This window comes from Tamandua tetradactyla, chromosome 1, assembly GCF_023851605.1.
Source record: "Tamandua tetradactyla isolate mTamTet1 chromosome 1, mTamTet1.pri, whole genome shotgun sequence".
Lineage (NCBI taxonomy): Eukaryota > Metazoa > Chordata > Mammalia > Pilosa > Myrmecophagidae > Tamandua > Tamandua tetradactyla.
The window spans coordinates 51,297,792-51,323,417 of record NC_135327.1 but is presented as its reverse complement, the minus strand read 5'-3'; the positions used below and the strand labels follow the sequence as shown (position 1 = coordinate 51,323,417).

General features: G+C 42.9%; 1 protein-coding gene across 9 annotated transcripts in view; it reads right to left on the bottom strand.

Moving 5' to 3' along the window:
- PAK5 (p21 (RAC1) activated kinase 5) overlaps positions 1-25,626 on the bottom strand; it is a 383,618-nt gene that overhangs the window by 35,903 nt on the left and 322,089 nt on the right. For 8 of the 9 annotated variants that reach the window (XM_077115453.1, XM_077115420.1, XM_077115413.1 and 5 more), the window contains exons 4-5: positions 18,880-19,671; positions 2,429-2,917 (exon numbers count right to left, since the gene is read on the bottom strand). In XM_077115453.1, the coding sequence (XP_076971568.1) occupies positions 2,429-2,917; positions 18,880-19,671 (1,281 nt within the window). The remainder of the gene's footprint in view (positions 1-2,428; positions 2,918-18,879; positions 19,672-25,626) is intronic. The other variant, XM_077115474.1, reaches the window with a different exon arrangement.

Sequence of the window (25,626 nt, the reverse complement as noted above, 5' to 3'; positions counted from 1 at the left end):
TCAATTGACTGGGAAATATTGGTTGTGAAGCAATCTAATCAGGAATCTATGCTAGACAAAAAATATTGCATTGAGGATAGCTAGTAAGATAAAAGACATCAAGTGATTAATTAGGGAGACACTGGGCAGGTCAACCAGATACAGGAGATGGAGAGACCCAACAGGGAGGGAAAAGGGGCAGGACCATGGAAAGGGTTGCATTTACAAGAGGGAGTTTAGAGGACTTCTAAGGGGGGATTTGATCAGATATCCTAAGCATGTTCTTCAGAATCACTGTAAATACCCCAATGTTGGTAACCCTGGCAATAGGCTTGCCATCCTATGGTAAGGGTCCCATAAGTGAACAAGGTGAGCAACTATTAGGGGTGGGGCCGTATGAGGCCCATTTAAGTCCTCCTGGGGAGAAGGTCTGAGTTGAGTCAGAGACCTCTGGACTGAATGCAAAGACTATACCCTGAAGGTGAAAACAAATATGACCTAGGCCATAAGACTTAGTTTGAGCCTGCCTGCCAGAGAGAGCTCCCAGGGATTGTGGCCCTATGGCTGCTAGGCTGATCTTTTCAGGGGTAATGTTAAATACTAAATTAGAGACTTATTTATCTACATCATATTGTCCTGTCTGTTCTATAATCGTGGTATGGAAATAAATTTCAGAAAGCATGAATCATGGACTGAGAAGGAGCTGAAGCCCACTTGCCTGGTGCTCACTGAGAGATTCAGAGCACGTGAAAGAAATGAGCACTTGTTTACTAAACAAACAACCTCTGCCTGCTTTGGAGAGAATGTTCACAGTTGCCCTGGGAGTCAGGAGATGGGAGACAGACACATGATCTAACACCAGAATCCTGACCTGATATCTTTAGGACTTAGCTGTCCTATAGACAAAAGGCTATCTCTTTCCCCAAGGCTCTCATAAAATTATTAATGGTATATCATTCCAAAATGCTTTGTGTTCCTTGGACAGAGGTATCCATGTTCCCCCCACTTACGTGCATCTTAGCACTCTCAAGTGAGGAGTGAATGTAAGTGGCAAATGCGTAATTGGAAAAACATGTGCAACAAATGTACAGTAGAGGGTTAATTCCTTAATAAACAAAGAGCTCTTATGAATCAATTTAAGATGAATAGTACCACTTTAATTGAAATCCGTGCAAAGGATATATACAATTCCATGAAGAAATAAAAATGTCCCATAAATCTATGAAAATAAACTCAGTCTCACTAGTAATAAAATGCTAACTAAAACAGTGAGATTCACATATGTTTATCAAATTAACAGAAATAACATGATAGTATTCAATGCAAGTGAGGATGAAACAGGACTATTGCCGAAAGGCCAAACTAATACAAATTTCATGGAAATCAATGGTACATATCATTTCTCTAAAAAACATTTACATGTCATTTGATATGTTCATTCCACTTTCGGAAATCTAAGGAAACTCTCAGATATGGGGCCAGAGATTTTTGTGTAGCAACACTAAATGCAAAATCATAAAAGTGACAGATTGGAACCAACATAAACCAGACTGTTTTAATGAATTTCATACGTGATCATGAGAGAAGACTATTAGGCCATTAAAATGATGATTTAGAGATATATTTAATAGGAAAATACCCAGAGTTTGATGTTAAGAGCAATTAGAAAGTTATCAAATGACATATATGTAATTCTCCCCAATATAAGAGATGTGTAAACAGAAAAAATACAGAAAGGTAATATTGAAATATTAATGTAGGCTATTGCTTGATTGTGGGATAATGGAGAATTTTCTGTATTTCCCAAATTTTCTACAGGAAGAATGAATTATTTTATAAAGAGAGAATATTTTTTAAAAGTTACTAAGGGATGACAACTAGTCCATATTTAATCTGACTTCTGTTTATTGTGATTTAAAGAAGTCTGCAAAGAGTATATAGAGCATTAACCCATATAGGTCTATGGATATGCATATATTTCATCTCATCTGTCTATTTATCTTTCTATCTATCTATTATCATCTATCTGTCTGTCTATCTATCCATCTATATGAATAGATAGTGTAGTATAAGGATTTTGAATGTGGTCAACAGGCATTCAATCCCAAATCGGCCATCAATGCATTGTCTGACCCCGGCTAAGTCACTTAACCTGTCTGAGCCTGGGTTTCCTTGCTGCTAAAATGGCGCTAACATTTTTCTACTTCACAGGGGTGTGGTCAGGATCAAAGCTGCTGCTTAGCACGGTAGCGACACACAGGAAATACTTTATAAATGGTAACAGCTTACGTGCATAGAAAAGTACTAGAAGGAGGGACAATGGGGCATCCTATTTTTGCCTTTACATTTTCACTATTTTTCCTCACGTTCCAGAATGTGCCCGGACCATTGGTGACCTGGGAAATGAGTGTGACACAGGAGAGAAGGGATGATCCAAACCCGCGTGTACCTCATTAAACAGCAGCTCCCGCCTCTGCTGCTTTCGGAGGTCCATCTTCTTTACGGCAACTTGCTTCCCTGTGTGCTTCTCCGTGGCGATGCACACAATGCCGGTGGACCCTTCCCCGATTTTGATAAAATTGTCCAAGTATTCCCTGGGGTCTCCTGGGCTGACTACCAGCTGCAGGGCGGCCCGGAACTGTTCGTGGGACACCCTGGAGGGCGGCTGGTCTGAGGAGGAGCCCCAGCTGGGTGGGGGGTAGGTGCTGGACGCGATGCTGAGCGAGCTCAGGTAGGACGTGGTGGAGATGTACTGTGAGCTGGTCTGCAGGGCGGGGTGGTGGTGCAGGGAGGCTTGGTGGTACGGTGGGTACTGGTGGGGGCTGGGGGAATAGCCCCCTTTGCTTTGACTCTGAGGTAGTTTGGCGGGGCCCCTGGGATAGGTGTCAGATCCTGACAGTGGAGGGCTGAAGACCATCTGTGCTCGATCATAATCCACCTGGGAAGAGAGAAATGGAGGGAGAGCATTCACCTGCTGGATCTCAGTCCCTAGCAGCCGGGCGACTGGGAAGCCAACCTACAGCTGGCCGGAGGGAGGGGTGTCCGGCACATACCGCGGCCCAGGGCGAAGCTTACCTTGCTAGGTCCTGGGTCTGTCCTGTTCTCACCCTTTATCTGCCCTTCCAACCTCCCCACATGCACACAATGGAACACTGCTCAGCACTAAGTAGGACTCAGGTTATAACACATGCTACAACATGGATGAACCCAGAAGACATCTGGCTGAAAAACAAATTCTCACATCTAGTGAAAAAAATCTGGACGCAAAAAGACAAATATGATGTGAACTCACTTACACGGAATACCTAGAATAAGCACATGTTATTGCAATAGATGGTAGATTCGAGGTGGGCAGGGACAGGAGAGGAGCGGGGAGAAGGGGCGAGGGAGTGACAATGCTTAATGGGTGCAGAGTTTCTGTTGGAGGTTTTGAAAAGGCTGGGGAACTGGATGTTGGTGCTGGTAACACAATGTTGTGAATTCAGAATATCAGTGGACTGCATACTTGCAAGTGGATAAATGGGAAATTTGAGTAGTAAATATGTTATTACAGTATAAAGTTGTTCTAGTTTGCTAGCTGCTGGAATGCAACACACCAGAGATGGATTGGCTTTTAATAAAAGGGATTTATTTTGTTGTTTCTTCAGAGGAAAGGCAGCTAACTTTCCACCGAGGTTCTTTCTTACGCGGAAGGCACAAGATGGTCTCTGCTGGTCTTCTCTCCAGGCCCCTGGGTTCCAACAACTTTCCCCGGGGTGACTTTTTTCTGCATCTCCAAAGGCCTGGCCTGGGCTGAGCTGCTAGTGTTGAGATGAGGAATGCTGAGCTGCTTGGCTGTGCTATGTTGCAATCTCTCATTTAAGCACCAGCCAATTAAGTCAAACATCACTCATTGCAGCAGACACGCCTCCTAGCTGACTGCAGATGTAATTGACAACAGATGAGGTTCACGTACCGTTGGCTTATGTCCTCAGCAACAAGACTAGGTATGCTCACCTGGCCAAGTTGACAACTGAATCTAACTAACACAAAAGTTAAAAAATTTTTTTCCATATGCAGAAACTCTGAGGCCTGGATTCAAATGCAAGTCATGAGAGATTATTCTGGAGAAGGGGAAAATACAGGGTGAGCTAGGGAGCAAGTCACCACTGAGGCAACTGGAGCCCGTCCTGCAGGGGCCTCTGGGGACTGTGCAGAGCGGTCAGGGTATTTATGCACCCCCTCCCTCAGATGACACTGCTTGGCGTCTGCTCCCCAGGATCTGAGTTCCCTGGTTCCTCTGTTCCTGGGCTGAGCAGGCTCCAGCAGCCAGAGAAGCCCTTAGAGCCAAGCTTCTCATCTTCAGCGCTAGTGACATTTGGGGCCAGATAATTCCTTGTGGTGGGGACCGCCCTGTGCATTGTAGGGGGCTCAGCAGCACCCCGACCTCTACCCACTAAGGCCAGGAGCATCTCCTCCCCGTCACCCCGTTCCTCCAGTGACAACCAAAAGCATCTCCACATGTTGCCAAATGTCTCCTGAAGAGTTTCTGCAAAATAGCTCCTGGTTGAGAACCACTGCCTTAGACCAGAGAAAGGAGCCCTGGCCGGGAGAAACAGCAGGCGATGGGGGAAGAGGCCCCGCCAGCTGAGCTCAGTGCCGTCTACCCCCCACTGGCACTGCCCGGCCCTTTTAGCTAACCTGTGCTCAATCAAGGCGCAGCTGCTACTGAAGCCATATTTCCTTGTTGAGGAAAGAAAGACTCCATCATTCATTCAAGAACACAGGGCTTCAGCTACCATATTGGGGAGGAATTTCAGGAGTCCAGACCCTTTCCTGTGCTTCTGAGCTCAAATGCTTGAAGGCAGTAGGAACTAGCCATACACATAAGGCAGGAGAGTCAAATAAAAGGGAAAACGGGCCTCCTGTGCCTAAGGGGCTGGTAGTTCAGTGTGGACGATAAGGTAAACAAAGGCAAGGTTCTCACTAAATAAATAAAAATAGAACAAAGTGAGAGTAACCAATGACAGGGGTGTGTGTGAAAGAGAAAGTGGTCAATTCCCTCAAGGGGACCCCAGCAAAGCACATTCCACTCTGATTGGATTGAGAGAAGCTAGTGGAGGAGAATGGGGAGGGCAGGCAGAGCTGGGGCCGGGGAAACCAGTGAGAGCAATATACTCACATAACACTGGGTGTGAGTTCCAGCAATCACTCCCCAGAAGGGGTCAGGGAGTAGCTCTGGCCACCCTTGCAGTGACTGAGGTCAGGAATGAGACTATGCCATATGAGTTCTGCCATTTCACTCCTTGCTCAGGGCACACAATGCTGATTGACCAATGCACACTCTTCTCTAAGACCCCAATGACAGCGCTGTGCTAGGTTCATAAAAGGCACTCAACACAGGGTGGGCAACGGTGGCTCAGCAGGCAAGAATGCTTGCCTGCCATGCCAGAGGACCCGGGTTCAATTCCCGATGCCTGCCCATGTAAAAAAAAAAAAAAACCCGTTTGATCATGGTGTATAATTAAAAAATAAAAAATAAAAAAATAAAAAAGGCACTCAACACAGATTTGTTGATTGGACCTCAGGCTCCTTCTGAACACAGTGCCCCAGGACATTGCTACCACTCCACTGGGATATGCATGAACTGACATTTATTTGCCCCACCCCAAGGATTTAGATTGACTCTAATGTGGTAGCTACTGGCCACACGTGGCTATTAAAATTAAAGTAAATTAAAATGAAATGAAATGAAAATGAAAAATTCAGTTCCTTGGTTACAGTAGTCACCTTTTAAGTACCCAGGAGCTACTAGATTGAACAGTGCAGATATATTTCCATCACTGAAGAAAGTTCTATCGGATGGCACTGTTCTAGATGAAATAGTTGCTCCCATGTAATGCATTCATTCATTCATTCATTCATTACAAGTTGAGATTAATTCTTTACACAATTATTATGTGCCAGGCACCATTTTAGGTGGCTGGACTGTGGAAGGGCAGTTAAGTTGAAACATGGACAGAGAAGCAGCCAGGGTCAGAGCATGTGGACCATGGTGAAGATGCTGGCTTTTGCTCTGGGTGAGAAGGGACTATTGGAGGTTGCTGAGCATAGATGAATGACGCTATCTGACTCTTTGGCTGCTGAAGCAGGAGAGACTTTGGTGGTAAGAGTGACAACAAAGATGCCAGGTATGTTACTGTGGTCACTGATGGCTGGGATTAGGGAGGTTACTCTAGATACGGTGGGAGGTGGTGGGATCCAGGTTGGGGGTTGAAGATTGAGCTGGCAAGATTTGCTGATGGATGGGATGAGGAGCCTGAAAGAGAAGAGTCACCGATGACTCCCAGGATCTTGGCCTGAGTGGCAGGCCATTTAATGATAAGAGGAACACAGAGGCAGGAGTCAGCTGGGGTGACCAGATGGCTCTGAATGATTCCTGACTCTCATCATCGATATCCTTGTGTAGTCCTCTTCCAAATTTGTATCAGGGTTGCTCTGTGTAATCAATAGAGTTCAACAGAAGTGATGTTAAGGGCTTCTGAGGCTAGGTCAAAGAAGACATGGTGGCTTCTTTGGACTCTCTCTCAGGTCACTTGTTCCGGCTTCCCCCAGCTTCCATATTATGAGGACACTCAAGCAGCATGGAGAGGTCCACACGGCAAGAAACTGGGGCCTCCTGCCAAGAGCCAGCTGGAACTGAGTCCTTTTCCCAACAGTAGATCAACTATCTTAGAAGTGACTAACATCCAGCCTTCAGGTAACTGCAGTCCAGGCTGACAAGTTGACTGCAACCTCATGAAAGACCCCAGGCCAGAAGCACCTGGCTGGGCCATGTCCAGGGACCTGACCCACAGAAACTGTGTAAGATATAAATGTTTTTCATTTAAAACCATTAAATTTTGGTACAATTTGTTACACATCAATAAACCATACATGGGGAAAAATCAAGAGTTCAGTTTGGCCATCTTAGGTTTGAGAGGGCAATTAGCCATCCATGTGGAGATGTCACTTAGGCAGCTGCACTTTCCCTGCCTTGAGTTCAGGAAGAGTTGAAGCTGAAGATATAAATCTGAGAGTCATAAGTGTTTAGATGGTAGTGAAAGCTGGGATGGTGAGTGGGGAAAGCAAGTCTAAGAGCTCAAAACTAGAAAGTGCAGGAGGATCCTGCAACAAGGGGCAGAGAGAGGCCACGATGGAGGAGGCCATGGGAGCCAAAGGTCATGGAGCCAAGGGAGAAAAGCACTTCAAAAAGGAAGGAGTAATGAACTGGGACACCGAGAAGTGAAGTAGAATGGGGTGTGCTCTTTCCTGGATCTGACAACATGGTGGTGTTAAGGAAGAAGGCAGGTGTCCCAAACTCCTGCCACATCATACTGCACAGATGGATGTTTATTCCATCAAGCCAGGAAGCAACACCTGTGCACAGTGGGATCTTTGTAATTGCTCCCATGGCACCATTCTCAGTTCTCCATTCTTCACTGTTCATGGCTCCAAGATGACAGTGCTGCCCTGGTGCATGTTCCAGCCATGCAGCCCTTCTTGGACAAGTGAGTGACATGCTCAACTCAAGAAAGATTGTTCACGCAGGCAGCCTCGGCACCAACCAGCAGGCAATGGGGGAGCTGTCCTGGTTGCAGAGCAGAGGAAACCTCTGCTTTGGGGAAATATACTTAGGATTGAATTCTGACTCTACAGCACTTCACTCAAATCATTTATTCTCTGAGCCTCAGTTCCCTCTTCTGTAAAATGGGGATCCTAACACATCCGTTACAGGGCTTTTCCCTTGTGAGACATCACTTTGGCAACTCAGAGCAGTGTTTAAGAGAATAGGATACGGGTTCAAAAACATTTTCCTTGTCATTTACGAGCTGTGTCATATTGGGCAATTTGTTTAATTTTCCTGTCCTTCAGTTTCCTCATCTGTAGAATGATAGTTATAATAACAACCACATCACGGATCACTGCAAACTCTAAAGGATTCACTATATAGGAAAGAATTTAAACAGTGACTGGACAATAAATATTAGGCATTGTTATTATCATATAATGGTCTTAGTACAGTACTGGGAATATAAAAGAAAAATGGTAACCAGCTACAATATTAATAAAAACTAGTTAACTTTTATTGCAGATATACAGTGTGCCAGTGGCAAGGTGCCTTTAATTATAATACACTGAATATTGTATCATAATTAAAATGTTATATTTAAAAACCAAGTTGGTTTTTCTAAGCCTCTGTGTTGGTGTGTGTGTAGTGGAGGTGGAAAGGAGATAAATGTCAATGTAAGTCAGACAATTGGATTCTTCTTTTATATTAAGCTCAAGGTTAGCCAAGTCTAGGCTAATCACAAGTCCAGGGTATAAGAAGTAGATCTATGACTCTTATTTTTGAGTGCATTCTGGGAACCAACGGTAGGATACAGTCATCACCTCCTTGTTTTCCTTTGAGGATTTGCTCTTGTATTTCACGTGAAGTTGAATTCATTTCCCACAAGCATTTATAACTGATCTCTGAAGATACATGAAAAATAAAAAAGCTGTATCTTGTAGGACTCTCAAGTGTCGCTTCACACTTCATTAGTCCACTTTTCTTCCTTATCGTCTGCCAGCTGAGTTATCAGAGTCCACTCTTAACAGCCAGCAGACGGCAGAAAGGAGAGAACATTTGTCTGCAAGGATGAGACGATTTCCAGTCAAAGATGGGATACAGAGGTGTCCGCTGGGAGCTAAACATCTTTGAAAATAGGTCTTTGAGACAAAACGGTATTGATGTCTCTTGTGGCCACTGGAAAGATGCTGGGGCTCTTAAATATGTGATCCAGGAGGAGCAACTGCTATAACAAGAGACGGCTTCTAAAATCAAACTTGAGGTGTATCTGTCAAAGGAGAATTGACTGTTGGCCTAAGATAAGGGAATAAGTTGTTCCTCTGGGATCCCATCAGTTCTGGGAGAAGATAGTGGACAAAAAGTAGACTTTGTGAAGGAGAAATGAAGGTGTGACCCTGTTCATGGCTGCCATGTTGCCGGACCATGACCCTTGGTTGAGTTTTGGTGACCCAACTATGGGCCCCACAATGGTGAATACCACTGACCCCCACATTTGCAGCAGGCCTCTTTTTATACTTTGGAGGCAAGTGGGGGGCAATTTATTCTATTTTAAAGATGGGAAAACTGAGGCTCAGGGAGAGAAACTACTTACAAGGAATGTAAGACAAATGGCTCCAACTCCCAAGAGGACCCACCACCCAATCTTCTGTGCAGGTCAGCCCTTCGCTTCTAGTAGGAGGGTATCTAGATGTCCCCTCTACCCAGTATGCTGGTACCACAGACCTGCTTTCTTGCCCGCCTTGATATTTCTACCATTAGTTGTCACCTCCCTGCTTTGTATAACCCAGGCTGGGGTACTCTTTCCTCCCTGAAAATGCTTGGGCATTTATCTCCTGGGAGCTAACGTAGGGCCCCTTCCATTAAGTGACTGCTAAGAGTCTAGCCCTGCTGGAGTAACAAATGCTAATGGTCACAATCATATCTGACATTTATGGAGGGCTTTTCAGATTCCAGGGACTTTTCTTAGTACTTTTGGTGCTCTCTTGCACTTAAACCTCAAATTACTCAATGAGATAGGCTCTGTAATTGTCCCATTTTGCAGATAAAGGAACGAGGCTTTAGTTTAGTCCAGGCAGCGTCACTTTAGAAGTTGGGTCCCTGCTGAGTTCACAGAGATGTTCTTCAATGAAAAGAAAGGGAACGTGGCCAGGCCAGGGAAGGTCACAGCGTGGAGTGACAAACAATGAAATGGAGACCGGTTAGGGTGCTGCTTCATTGGGGTCCCAGATGTTTGAGTAGCCTGGAGCAAAATGCAAGAATTAGACCAGAAATGATGGATGATTATGACTGGAGTAAGGGGATAGAACGATAAATGAAGGAATTTTTTTTAATGGATTTGGCTTAGGGAAATCAGCTCAAAATATATAAAAAAGAAATAATCATCACAGCTCTATGAGTTGATCATCTACAACATAATTCACCCTTTCAATTTTTGTTTTGACAGAGCAGAACTTTGTAACCAGGTACAAGAATGACTTTGAGCCCAAGCTCGCTTCTAAAATGCAGCCTTCTCTCCCTCTTACATGACTCTGGAACTTTTACAATTATTTAATTAACTTACTTTAAATTGTCTCTCCTATCATATCCTAGTGGGTGGAACAGAAATGATGAACTTGTCCACATATACTATTAAACAACATAGGCTGACGTTCATGCTTGAGAGAGAGAGATTTTCCAAGGAATAAAGCCTGAACTGTGCAACCTTATCCACAATCTGATTTACAAATAATTATAGAAAAAAAGGAGTGCTTTTGGAGTGCATATGAGCAGACTTACAGTTCTGTGTATGAGGAACATAGAGACTATAATGCAGTAGAATGAAACCAGTGAAAGATACAGATATTTCATAAGTGAATCCAATGTATCACCCATCACTCATGCTTCGAGCCATTTCCAAAAGCTCTGTGCTGTCTACCTTCACAGACCTTATAGCCAAGGACACAGGGGACAGAGAGCAGGAGTGGGACGCCACCAAGCAGGAGAGAAAACAATAAAGAGACATGCCAAAGGCTTTGTCTCCGTTCCTCTGAAGGAAACAGTGCTGTGATTTTGTGAGCAAGTAACTTCTCAGAGATGAGACTGTGGTCTGCATACTTTTAGGGGGATTTCCATATGGCACGAGGTAATAAGAGAAGACTAGATTGATCATTGTGCGAATTATTACACAGGCTGCCAAACTGCTCAGCTGCAGTGTTACAAGGACACTAATTGTCATTGAAAATCAGAAACATCCTGAGATGGAGTTCGCTCCACAGGACTCTTTTAAAATACTGAAAGAATAAACATGAAGGGCAAAAAAAAAAAAAAAGCTTTATTATCTGGGAATAAATAATGCTCTGTTTGCAACTCAACTGGACTACCCCTCCACTATGCATGTGATACCTCCAAGAATAGGGTCAGACACAGGCTTGTGATATATCAAAATTATAAATAATTATAGAAATGAATTCATTTAATCAATCAATTTCCCCAGCGGTGCTCTGGGGTGGGGTGGACAGGGTATAAAACTCCACACAGCTATCAATTGCTACGATTACAGCTGGCTGTCAGCCAGAATTCCCCTGATCCATGTTAGTTAAATGCACATTAATCTGAATTTGGCAGTGTAATCAAGGACCTAACTGAACTGTGAAATTGAATTCTGCAGTAGAACATCATTTGACCATTTTATGCCAAGGCTAGGAAAAAAAAAAAGGCTGGGGGAAGGGAGGGAACGGGCACGGAAGAAGAAAAGAAAGGGAAAAAAATCCTGCTGCGGCATCAATTTGTCACTGTGGCCTTCTGGGCTGGTGACAAGGAGGCTGGACCCTGCTGGCCTGGAGGGAGGGGATGGGTGAGGCCCACAGAGTGGGGAATGCGGAAGGTTCTGTGCAGGATGGAGAGTCTGTCCCTCCATTTCCTGCAGAATTAGAGAAGGTAGAGGCAGCTGGTTCCACTATTTCAGGGTAATGCACCAATACACCTTTTCGAGCAGAAGAAAACAAAGAGACTGCTTATCTAAAAAAAAAAAGAAAAAGCCAGGCTATATACCACAAGCTCCACAAAAATCAAATGCAGATATGAATGAGTCATAGACTTCTATTATCTGAGTGAGGAGAGGGGACATCTTCAATCGTGCTTACTCAACTCAAAGGAAAATGGAACAGGACAAGCCTTGGCTCTGGGAAAGGAAAACAACTGCCTGTAAGAACCCCAGGGAGAACTGCTAACCTCCTTTCTCTGCAGAGATTACTTAGAGCCTGGTGCTTAGGTGAAGGTGATTCATTAAGTCCTGTGACTCATGTGTGTGTTTGTTCTCCTATGCTCCATGGATGGTGCGCTGCCATCCCAATTCTCCTTGCCATCAGCAGGGAACATGCTTCCCTGGGAGATTTCCCATTCACCCTTGTGTGGGGGCAGCCAGCCTGGCATGTGGCCAAGGGGCTCAAGCCTCTCCAGCCTCAGTTTCCAGCCTCTGCTGTTCTGGTCGAGGCAAAGCTTCATCTGAAGTTCAGCCATGCTCGGTGTTGTCTGAATTATTTACTTTCAGTCACATCATGGAGGGGCCCTATTTCGTAGCCTGATATAGTTGCCCCGGTAATATGGCAAAGGGACAGAACACAATATGAGTGGATTCCAGTAAAAGAGGCAAGTGCATGTTACAGCTGCCAGTGAGCAGTGGTCACATGTGGACCCTGGAGGGACCAAAGAGTCAAGGTGTCTCTTGAAGGCCCTGACCAATGCAGGAGGCCTGGGTCTTAGAAGGTCAAGTTCTAGACCACCAGAAACGGGCTGGATCTCCAACCTGCAGGCAGTGGAAAGGCTGTCACCACACTCTGCACTCTGCAGGGAATCCCTCAGCACCGTGATGTTGAATCCTTATTTAGGCATGTAGGCACTTGCGCCTTATGACACGCAGCTTGAAGAGGCATGCACTTCCCTGCCTTAAAAAAATGATGGCAAATGCACACTCAGAGAGTTTGGACCAGAAGCTCATAATCTCTGCAAACAGGCAAAACCTAGTTGTGTGGAGGAAAGAATAAATCTGTGGCCAGCATTTAGGTCTTTCTCCACCACGGGATTGGAATATTGTTAACCCCACACAGGTGCTGCCGGAAGCTCAGAGAACATATCCTCTCTGCCAGAGTAGGTGGCCAAGCAGGTGACCCTGATGTGCAGTGGCATGGGGGGCTCTGCCCCTCTGGTGACTGGCTCACTGCTTCCCAACATCCTTTGGATGTGTCAAGGCCTCTGAGAGAGCCAGGATGGACAATATAAGCTAAATTCACTTCATTTTTAATTTAATTTAATTTAGCAATGGGAAAACCCACTCATAAAATACAATTCACTTGGAAGCATAAGAACCTTTATGAAAGATGTGTCCATTCATATGGAAAGGACACCTAAAGTCTCCATCAGTGTTGAAGATGTTGCACTGAATCACCCCTTTGGATGTTTTATGAGCCCAACTGAGCATCCTATAGGAGGCTATTAATTAAAGGGGAAAAAATCTAATGGCAAACAATTCCCACTATGAAATTCAGTGTTTCTCTCTCCATCTCAATCTATCAGATTTTTGGTACAATCCATTTGATTTTGCCAGCATTGTCATTCCATAACCCATCAGGACCCTAAATAGATCTCTAAAAGGGGATCTGCTGGGATCCTCTGTAGATAAAAAGCTGATTTTTTTGTTTCTGGAGTGGCTGCATCTGGGCTCAGTAAGTGCCACAAAGAGCAGTGAGTTATTAAATTGGGGAGACTGAACACGGCTGGTTCAAGTGCTTTTTCCTTCCAGGGAAAGCAAGTGATAGCTAAACAGTGAAAATAATTGCATCGGTGACCCTAGAGGGAAGGTCTGGGGAAGGGGCCATGGTTTTTCTTGCATCTGTCTGTCTCTATCCAGAACCCCTTAATATGTTGTCTGGGACCTCCTGGGCTGCAGCTGCGATCACTTTTACTGCCAGACACAAAGGAAATGGAGGTGGTGGTGGAGAGGGGTAGTGGTTGGCCATGTTTAGCCATGGGATATCTTGCTTCATCATCGATCAGTGTTCTGTTATCTCAGCATCTGGCTTCTGGGGAAAGTCTGGGAGTTTCATTTCTATTATAGAGAGTAGGGTGAGCCCTGGGGTGGTGGGACTGGGTCCTCAGGGCAGCTCAGCCATGCTGCCTTTGCATGGCCTTGGAGAAGTCACACGGCTACACTGGCCTTCTGAGACCACATCTCTAAAGCAAGGACACTCATATTCATAGACAGCTCAAAGTGGCTGTGAGGCGTCAGATAGAACTTGTTTGAATATATTGAAAATATATCAAAGATGTTATTGAAAGAGAATGCTCCTCTGGCTGGTATTGATAGAAATGGTGAACATATGTTTTCCAACCAGAAATATTCCTGCGAATAATGGCTAATGCTTACTACATGCAGACCCGTGCTACGTCCTTCACATTTAGTGCCCTTATTTAACCCTCAGGACAAGGACAAAGTAGGTATTAAAATACCCTATTTTACAGATGAGGGAACTGAAGCACAGACAAGATCACACAGCTAATAAGGGCTCAACTCCAACGAATCTGATTCTAAAACTCACACTCTTAAATGCCCACTGTACAGGGTGAGAATATTTAAAATATGGATTATCTTTAAAAAAAAAACCTAACAGGATGATCACTGAAAGTGGATTGAGGGCATAAGAGACCCCAGCGATCACTAGTCTTAATTCTTCCCCTACAGCCTGTGGTTCCAGGTTTTGCCCACGAATTACCGTGACATCAAGAAAGTTCTTAGAAGATTCCATCCCACCAAGAACAAAACGAACTGCATTTCCTGTGTACCCCAAATCCACCTATGAGCTCATCACCCATTCTCCACCAGCAGTGTGGGGGTTGCTTGCCATGTGTGTGTCTGAACCAGGAGACCTCACTTCTGCTTTTCTGCCCCTTGGCTGTCTTCTGTGGAACTGGGAATGTTCTGAACCATGTTACGAGACTTGGTTCAGCCACTGGCCTTTCTATACTTGGAAAGTCCATAAAGATTTAATGTCTTTGAGTCTCAGCTTCCTCACCGTAGACAGAGATGATGCTGAATTCTTCTGGAACTGTTGGAAGGACTAAATTGGGTGATGCTTGCAAAATGCTTAGCATATGCCTGGAACATAGTAACTCTCAGCATAACATTTCTGCCATCATCAGTCTACCTGCTATACATGTAGAGCTCGGCATTTGCTACATGCCTAGCTCTGCTCTAATTAACGTACTTAGTCCTCACACAACCCTATGAAGCAGGGCATTTTATCCCCATTTTATAGATAAGGAAGTGGAGGCACAGAGAGGCTAAGCAACTTGCTCAAAATCACCCAGCTAATACACGACAGTATTAGTTTATCTCCACAATGCACAACCTTAACCACCAAGAAGTGCTTGATAAGTGGTAGCTATAGAATAGCAGTTCTCAATGGGAGTGATTTGTTCCCCATGGGATATTTGGCAATACCTAAAGACATTGCGGCTGTTAGAACTGGGGGAGGGGTGCTATTGGCATTGAGGAGGTCAAGGCCAGGCCTGCTGCTAAATACCCTGCCATGCACAGGACAACCCCTACAATAAATTATGTATTTTAAATATTTATGCCATAAATATACAAAATAGAAATACAAAATTAAATAGACATATAAAATATAAAATTAACTATGAACTATGAAATTGGTTATTTATAAAATAAATGTTAAAAACCTGACTCAGAACGTCGACAGCACTGAGGCTGAGAGCACCCGCTGTAGAGTGGGACAGGGTGCGGTGCCCCACGGGGACGTCACCGCTTCAGGTACTAAAAGGAGCTGGGACCCGGGCAAGCTGAGCGCTTGGCGCCTGCAGAAGCTCTCCCTGTGCGTGCACAGTGGGAAGCACTACATGGTGTGTCCCGCGTGGCTGGGGAGGGGGTGAGCCCCAGAGCCAGGCTCGGGTCCCGCTCCGCCATCACTGAGTGAGCAGACTGCCCCTGAGTCTCAGTCTCCCTGGCTGAACTCGGCGGCGGCGGCGGTGTGGCAGGTAGGAATTTCTGTCCTGCAGAGCTGCTGTGACAAGACAACACAAGCCTCTGGCACACAGTGGGTGCTTCGTGTCCTGGCCGTAGCATTATTAAACTGGGGGCTTCTCAGTGGCTCTCACCGACCAGTACCAAGGCACATGAGCCAGCAGCTGGCTGGTCCCTGGTGCACAGGGATGAACAAAACTCAACAAATGCTGACACTGTCTGCTGTCGGGTTCCCTCCCTGGAAGCAGGTGAAGGTAGAAGAACATTCTCTATTCATAGCTGGCCGTTTTGATGGCTCTGTTTGTGAAAGCTTCTGTAGGGTTTTTGTTTAGCTTTAGGTTTCCCCCAAATGTTTCATCTGCTCAGTCCCAGCAAAACAAACAACAACAACAAAAAACCCATTTTAAAGTAGGAAGATGGATGCCAGTATCTATACATCTCATAACATCCTCAGTTCCTGTCACTCTCACAGGAAAATTAGGTAGCTAGATAATATTGGGGAATTTTTGCATTGTGGGTTAAGATCAGTATATATTTTTTTCTCTAGGCCAAAATACAAACTGATACCTCTCTCTCTCTCTTTCTCTCACACACACACACACCCCAACAAACTCCTCATTTTTGCTCCATCCAGAGACCTATACAAGTTTCATACTTTCTTTTATTATTGGAGATGTGAACATTACCCCGCTTCTTCTAGAATTTTCCATGAGGCAATGCCAAATTATCTGAGTCGTGATTGCTATTTCTTCCCTCAGCAGAAAGTCCAAATGTGATTGGTAGATTTTTAGGAGTACAGTTCTAAAGGCACAGACACCTAAGTCTGTTGAGAGGGATGGTATATTTTTAATCAAGTAAACGTTTTAATTACTAACATGCCTCCCACCTCCTACCCTCCCACCCAACCCGCTCATAGATTTCTTGCAGATTTCCTGTGAAACATGGAAAAGCTACTTGCTTGTTTGAGTCCTGATTATAAGGGCTGAAAAAAACTCTTGGGAGATGCGCCTGTATTGTTTTCTTTCCTCAGCCACAATGTGGCTTTTTGTGCTGTTTCTGGGTTTGACAAGGCCAAATTTCATATTGTAGTTTTCAGTTTAAGCTGTGCCTTATATTTGATTAACATAAGGAAGGAAGCAAATCCCTCTCTTCCTCTGCCTTCTCTCTTTCCCTTGTTTCATTTCTTCCCCCACCTCTCCCTTATTTTCTCCCTATCTTTCTCCTCTTCTTCCTTCTTCAACTCTTCGGCCAACTTCTTCTTATTCTTCCATTTAACCTACAGTTCTGTGGCCATTGGGATGTGCCTGAGGTTTTACTGGCAAATAATGTATAAGGGGAACATTCTTGTCTGGGAGGGACATCATACCTGGTTTCTTGCCCTTGTTTTCCAACCAAGGGGTTGTGAAACCTTAGGTGTGACATGAGACTCTCTGGACCCCAGTTTTCCCTTCTGTGAAATGGGCAGGCAGGGATTCCTGGTGGTTGTACTAAATCCCAGATACCTCTAGGGACTAGACTCATGCGATAGATAAATGAAGGGGCCTGGGCAGGGCCTGTGCCAAACTGAGGAGCCCCCTATCTCCATAGTTTTATCTCCTATTTCTGTGGCTACGTGAAAATGCAGACCCAGCGTCACTACATGTTCCATTTTTCCAAGAGAAACTGGAAACCCAGAAATTCAGGCTTCCATGTGGAATCTCTTGATTTTTCCTAGATGTTGGAAATAAGTATGATTGTGTGGGCCAAACATGTCAACAGACCAAATATGGCAGCCACTGAACAAAATTTTCTCCATGACTGTGACCTAAAACAGCTCCATACCACTTGTGTTCAAATAAACCACAAACAAATTGTGTTCTTTACTCCTAGTAAAATAACCACCAATGTTCAAAAGCCTGAGAAGTAACCGGATTCAGATGTGGAATGTAATAATTTGCTTATTTCACTCCAGAACGAGGAAGGGCTTCCTTCCCCTTGGTTCTCACACACAGTATAGGAATTCCAGTAAACCATCTCATGCCTCATGCTGCATGTGTATGACATTTGCCTGGTGGTAAATGAGACAGGGCTTTCTCCAACAACTGCCCTGGCGATAGGAGTTCAAATAAATTAACATAGTGGGCTGAAAAACATTCTCAATATTTGAATTTTAACTGGGAGTATATTATTTCTGGCCTTTCTTTTCTTAGGATTATTTCTAGTTTTCTATCTTGGTAATTATAATGACAGCTTGTGTCTGTGTGTGTGTGCTTTCTAAAGTATGACAACATTACTCCCAGCATGTCCCTAAAAGGCTTCTCTTCAACATAAGCAAAGGTAAGTGCTGACCATCTAAAATCAATAACACAAATGAATACAGGCAGGCTTGCCTTCAAGAGCTCATGGAACTGGGAAAAGGGAACTTGGTAAAACTACAGGCTCTTGTGGTCAGAAACCAAGTCCCTCTCAGTGATCTAGGATCTCTCTGTAACCCACCCCCAAATGCTCCAGCCTCACTGTCACCGTCCAGGTGACAGAGCAGAACCATTTCTGACTTACCATGGGAAAACAAACAACTTTATTCTCAAAGGCGTTTTCCAAAGGCTTTAGACTTTTATGGAAAAATCTCTACTTTTAGATTCAGTAACTTCTCCAACAGTATTTCCAAACTTTGGGTTATCGTGGGCCAGTCAAATTTCAAAGCAAATTTGCAACAGCTGACATTTTCTCCCCTAGTTTTACCAAGAGAAGAATTAAGACAAAGCAAAAAGCACATCAAAAAGTAGCAATTTGCCACTATTATTTGTCCTCGAAATTTCATGCCAAAAAAAAAAAATGAGCACCAAAACAGTAGAAAGAGCAACTCTCAAAACAAAGGGTTGTCCCTTGAAATAGATAGAATTAGCTATATTAAAGACTTGCCACATTATCCTGATTTTTTCCCCTTTCCAGTAGGTCCATGTAAACTTTGCCTGAATTCAGAGCCCAGAAACTGCCGCATTACTTAAAAGATCTACAATCATATGTTCTTTAACAGAGAACTTAGTTAAATATGGTAATGCAATATTGATCACTAGTGTGTCAGAATATCTTTCCACTAGGTACAATTTTCTTTGCCTTTCAATCAGAAACCTTGTAGGGGATCCCAAAGACAGATTTTGATTTGAATGGATAGTAGTACCTTGTCCTAAATACTCGGCCCTTGGGGTTTGTGGATGGGAAATAAGCTACGATTTCAAGGCAGACTCTCCCTTGAACATGTGCTTTAGAATCTGATCGCATAAGGAGGTAGAACTGGCACCCGTGTGGACGTTACCTTTGGAATGCAGGCTGTGGGCTCGGCCAGGCGCGGGTAGGTGTAGGAGCTGTAAGAGTGTCCCTGCAGGTGGGTCTTAAAAGCACTGGCTCCGAAGGGCGCGGTGGGTTCCTGCAGACCCGAGCCTGAGCGGGACCTCTGCCGCATGGCCGGCTGAGGGCTCGTCTGATTCAGGTACGACGACTTGGGCCTCCTGTCGTAGTCATCCAGGCTGGGGCCCCACTCGCTGTCGCTGAACACCAGGCTCTCCTTGGAGCAGCCGCTGGTCCCTGCAGTTCTAGAAGGCGTGAAGTGGAATGGGTCTCGGTAATCCAGCGGGGAGCTCCTCGAGGCTCTCTGATGGTCCCACTTGAGGTCACTGTAGTCCCCTGGTCGGCTCAGCGCGTCCAAGTGCGCGTGATAATCGACGGGGAACCTGGGAATGTCGGATTTGAGAGCCTTCATTTCGGGATAGTAGGCCTCCCCGTGTTTCATTTTCAGGACGTGCCCGTTTTGTCTGGCCGCCTGGCTGCCTTTGTAATACGGGTCCGCATCGTCGCCATAGAGGCCCTTGTCTCTGTACCTTTCTGCCGCGAAGTCGGTGGTGGTGTCGGATTCGCTGGAGTACTGGGAGAAGGTGATGAAGCCATTCTCCTCCGAGCGGCCGGGGCCGAGGCTGGGGGGCGCGGGGTCCGGCGTGGGGGGGCTTTCCTTCCGCAGGGAGTTGGAGCGAGTCACCGAGATGTTGTCGAAATCCTCCAGCAGGCCGTTGATGGAGGCTTCCTTGCACGGTTTGTTTCCTCTAACGATTGTCTGGGAATGAGAAAGGCGATACTGTTTTTAAACAAAAATATTTCGTGGTTTTCGACGGAGGAAGTTATTCCATCCCCACCCTGTCCGGTTTACAGCACAGAAGAAAATAAAATAAAATAAAATAAAATAAATATAAATTAAAATAAAATAAATCCCTGGGAATGTTTCATAGAAGATGATATGAAAAATGGTTGCTTGATGTCAAGGGCGGAAGAAATCAAATGTTGAACAGTAACCCCAAATTGCAAATTTTCTTCACCTATCTCAATAGGGAGATTAATTAAACCCCCTGAACAGTTATTTAGATGAATATATATATATATTCTAAATATATTCTAAATATATACATATTATATAATTGCTTTACCAGTTTACTGGCATATGTTCTCCCTCTGTCCTTCCACCAAGATAGTAAACCCTAACTGTCTAACAGCGTGCTGGTGATTATAATTTTAATAGTCGGCAATTGTTGTTTCATTATGAAAAGCATATTTATTATTTTTTACATTAATTATTCAAATGATTTCCAAAATCCAGTAAGCATTGCCACCTGAATACTAACAACATAACCAGAAATTGGTGCAGGATTGTTTTCTTCCCCCCTTTTAGAGAAGATGTATAACTATTGAGGTTATCAGAGTCTAAAGGAGAGGAAGGCGCCTTCTGAAAGCGCACATAAGGAACAGGATAAGGATTACTTGTGTGATTTAATTTGTGATCAAAGGTGATATTCGTATAACTGCAATGCTTTCTATGGCCATACTTTTGTGCATCATCACTGCAGAATTTTGAATGGCTTGGGTAATGGCGTGGCTGTACCTGGATCTTGGTGACAAATTACCTAGCCCAAATGTTCTCTTTAATCGAGCCTAAATAACAATGGAATACCAGGAACAGAAAGAAATCACAAATCACTTACAAAGCCAGACAGCTGTGCTTGACAATGACAAGGTTTGCAGGAAAAGATGGGGGTGGAGCAAAAGAACAAAGAACAGGGTGCTGTGACTGCAGACTTCCAGAATATAGAATTTATTCTCTTTGTTTTGAATCTTAGCTTTACAGCACTTATCAGCTATGTAGTATTGGGCAAGGTACTTCTCCTTTTACAGTTCCAGTTTCTACAGCCATGAAATGGAGAGAATAAACCCTTACCTCATAGGGTTAATGTGATGATTTAGTGAAATAATATGTGTAAAAACAGTTGCCAGGATTCCTGGCATATAGCAACTATTAATAAATCATAGTTACTTAACTGATTCATGTGTAAAATTCACTTGTAAATTAGGCTGAGAATAATTTGGAAAAAAAAAAGGAAGCTGCAAACAACAGGTAGTTAAAAGGATAAATCTTAGCTTTATCTGTTAGAAGAAAAATGATAATTGATGTAGTAGATTTAAGAAAGTACTGTTAGGAACCATAGCTAAAGCACAATTTTTGAATTTAAATAGAAGCACCTCAAATTAACTACAATTGTTATATGACACGCTAAACATAATACTCCTTATTAGATCTAAAAATCTGAGTAATTTCAAATCACCACCAATGCTCTATTGATATCTTTCTTAAAAATATGATACACAAGTCAGCAAAACTAGACCTTCAAGACAAATTGAGGGTATGTGTGGAAAAGAAAGGCAAAAAGGAATGCAATGAAATATAGACATAGTTCGTCTCTGGATGGGAAGATTAAGGGTGATTTGTATCTTAGAACAGTGCCTCTCAGACCTGAGTGTGCACACAGGTTACCTGGGGGTCCTCCTAGAAAGTGATTCCGATTGATTAGGTCCAGGGTGAAGCCTGAGACTTTGCATTTCTAACAGGTTCCCCAGTGGTGACAATGTGGCATACCACATGCTTTGTGCGCTCAGGGGAGTTAGTGTGTTTCCCACAGTCTCTACAATCAGGGCTACTTTTGTAATTAAAAAAAAGTTAGACTGATATGTTGCTTTTCAGTATAAATAGTTGTCAGTATTTTATACACACACTTATATATATGTACAGATTTATTTAGATATGTAATATACACACATATTTAATATAATGTATATTGTATTAGATATACATATATTTAAATACATAATATATTGTATAGTATGTAGCTATATCCATATGTAGTGTTAAATACACACACATTGTGTTAAAATCAGTTGGTGTTATAGTTGACTGTTGTGAAATTTTCCCATGACCTATGAAGTTGGAATATTTCTTATGCTTAAGCAAAATGAGGACTTTAACAGATTTCTTTTTTGTTTTAAAAGATTTTACCATTTTTCCATTAGCAACATGATCTTACTATGACACTATGAATAACCACGAGTTATTTATGAATAAAACCTGAGTACCATGAAAGTGAAGATGTGGTTGCAGACGTCTGAAAGGAAGAAATTTCAGTCTTTCTATAGTGAAAACAAAATAAAAACAACGAACCTATAAAAACATAAAAACAAAACCAAAGACATTAGAATTCAACCTAGATAAACTCTTTTTCTTGGATCTCATTTTCAACACCTGAAAGGTCTGTAGATGGTACAAATGTATCACTTAAAGTAAATATGTGCTTTTGTCTCGTTTGGTTCAAAACTATTAACTCAGGGGCTAGCAACAGGACCATTTTATTCAGAATAAGTTGCTGACCTGCCTAAAAAATGAAAAAGCAAAAATAAAAAGGGTGTAATAACCTTACTTAACCAGGAAGACCAGTTAAACTAGAATCAGGTGATATTTGTCCCTGGCCACCAGTTTCTCTTTAGGTAATGCTGGGTGGTAAAGCAATAATAAAGAAATCCAGACATGCAGAAATTTACAACTCGGTTTAACAGGCTTCAAAACAGAAGAACCACTATTTATTACTGTCAGCATCTGATGTTTATTAAGGCAAAAAATTGTGCAGTCTTATAGAGATCAAGAGTACAATGACTTCAAGTTTATCGGTGAATTTTATGGCACGGAACGACTATGCACTAAAAATCAATGCAACCCAATCTATTTGAATTTGAAGCAGTGACTCTCATTGTGTTTCCATTGTGCCCTGGACCATCTCAGCACTGGCTCAGGTTCCTGGTGACAGTGGCCATATTTCAAGATGTCCTTCAGTGGGCTGTTGGCCCGTGATAAGCTATAATGGATCTGTCGGTAAGAACAGCTGTCTCCCCTTGTTCCCAGGAAGAGATGAAAAAGTGCCTCTGCTCTCACATACTGTATTAACCTTCACAATAATGAAGTGTGTAATTAACAGCTTTGCCCTAATAAGACCTCACATCTCTTATTAAAAAATAACTTCTATGCTCCTTCGGAATGTATTTCATTTTGTCTTTCTGGTTAAACATTTTCTAGGAGGCCAAAAAGCTTACTATTCCCATCGACTCCAGCATAAATCAAAGATACTCTTAGAAAGTATCTACTTTTAAATGGTCCGTCTAAAGCCATACTCTGTGTGCTGCAAACTACCTGCCTTGTTTTTTATAAAGGAATGTGGCCAGAAGCAGGTGTGTGTATAATAAAAGGCAAACAAAAAAACCTGACATACTTGGATCCTTAGAAGAAGAAATGTTAATCCTTGGTTGGATTTAAAAAAAAAATTTATTGTATAATATAACATATATACAAAGCAAAGCAAAAAAAAAGCAATAGTTTTTAAAGCACTCTTCAACAAGTAATTAAAGGACATATCTCAGAGTTTTTCATGGGCTACCATACCATCACCTCAGATTTTTCCTTCTAGCTGCTCCAGAATAAAGGAGGTTAGAAGGAATATATACATATTTTTTTTTATCATCACAAACGACTTTTTTCCTCTTCTTTTTTTTAAGCAGGCAAAAAATTTATTAGATACAGATGTAGGAGGAAACGCAGGCCCCTTTTTGCAAAGATAGAGGTGAAGGCGGCGAGAAGCAATAGGTAATGTGGGGACATTTGCTTTTTTTCTGTTTTTTAACTTTTTTATTGTATAGTATAACATATATACAAAGCAAAAAAATAAAAAAGCAATAGTTTTCGAAGCACTCTTCAACAAGTACAGAACAGATCTCAGAGTTTGTCCTGGGCTACCATACTATCTCAGATTTTTCCTTCTAGCTTCTCCTGAACACGGGAGGCTAGAAGGAATAAATATTTTATCATCACAATTGATTTTTTTTCTTTTTTTGTGAAAAATAACATATACCAAAAAGCAATAAATTTCAAAGCACAGCACAATTAGTTGTAGAACCCATTTCAGAGTTTAGTATGGGTTACAATTCCACAAATTTAGTTTTTACTTCTAGCTGCTCTAAGATACTGGAGACTAAAAGAAATATCAATATAATGATTCAGCACTCATATTCCTTTGTTAAACCCTACCTTCTCTGTATAACTCCACTATCACCTTTGATCTTTATCCCACTCTTTAGGGGTATTTAAGCTATGCCCATTCTAACTTTTTCATGTTGGAAGGGGCTGTCGATAATGTGGGGTGGTGGATGGAACTAGCTGATGTTCTGGAAAGGCTGGCCCTTCTAGATTTCAGGACTTATCTGGTTCAGGGGCCCATCTGGAGGTTGTAGGTTTCTGGAAAGTTACCCTAGTACATCAAACCTTTATAGAATCTTATATGTTGTCTTAGGTGTTCTTTAGGATTGGCTGGGGTTTGGCAAACTATGATAGGTAGCAATGTCTAACTGTAGTTTGCATAAGAGTGACCTCCAGAGTAACCTCTTGACTCTAGTGACCTCCAGAGTAGCCTCTTGACTCTATTTGAACTCTCTCAGCCACAGATACCTTATTTGTTACACTTCTTTTTCCCCTTTGGGTCAGGATGGCATTATTGATCCCAGGGTGCCAGGGCCAGACTCATCCCTAGGAGTCATCTCCCATGCTGCCAGGGAGACTTTCACCCTTGGATGTCATGCCCCACGTAGAGGGGTGGGCAATGATTTCACTTACAGATCTGGGCTTAGACAGAGTGAGGCCACATCTGAGCAAAACAGGTCCTCCAGAAGTAACTCTTGGGCATACCTATAGGTAGGCTAAGCTTCTTTGCTATATACATAAGCTTTACAAGAGCCTTAAAATCAAGGGCTTGGCCTATTGATTTGGGTGTCCCCGAATCAGGGATTTCCTAGGTGGTAAATTTTATAGTTTAATAGTTCCATATTTTTTCTCCCTTCCCTCAAGGAACTTTGCCAATACTTTTTGATTATCTACTTAATATATTCTGGGATATATCCAGGCATTACATTAAACTATACAGGATTATAGGCCCTCATTTTTATTCTGGGCTCCCTGTGTTTCGATTGTTTAAATGACCTATCTAGACAAGTTGAGTTAGATTATGTGCTACAGAAATTTATGTTTTGGACAAAAAAAACTTTCTTCCTTTGGTCTCAAAGAGTAGGTGAGGTTCTAAAATATACACGTCTCCCTTACTGCTGTTTTCTGAATTACCTTAAACCTGACTGGATTGCCTTCATTTTATCTCTGAATACCAGATTATACACGTATGAAATGGTCTCTGAATATCCAGAAATCCTTGGTTGGATTTTGTAAACATCACAAGACCCTTGGATCTTCTATTTTCTGTCAACTTTCTATATTTATCTCTTTTGGTAGCCACATGGGTTAGGGCTCATTGGGTGAGTGGTGAGAATCACATACCCCTGGAAACTAGGAGAATTCAGGCAGCATATCTCAGAGTGGAGGTGACAGACAAGGTTTCTAGCCATTAAATCCCTTCTGAACTTCTGCCATAACCTTAATCACACAAAATTCAAAGTAGCCAATTCCTTCCCTAACTTAAAATTATTGTTATATTCTGCAGAAATCACAAGGAAGTAGAATTTATTTTTAAAAGGTTTGGTGAATTTTTTTAGAAATTAAGATTTCCTCATTAAGCTCATTGGAAAATAGTCCATTGGTTGCCATTTTCTCTGCCCCTTAAAGCACAGTGATACCAACCCCTTTAGGGATTAATTCTGTAGG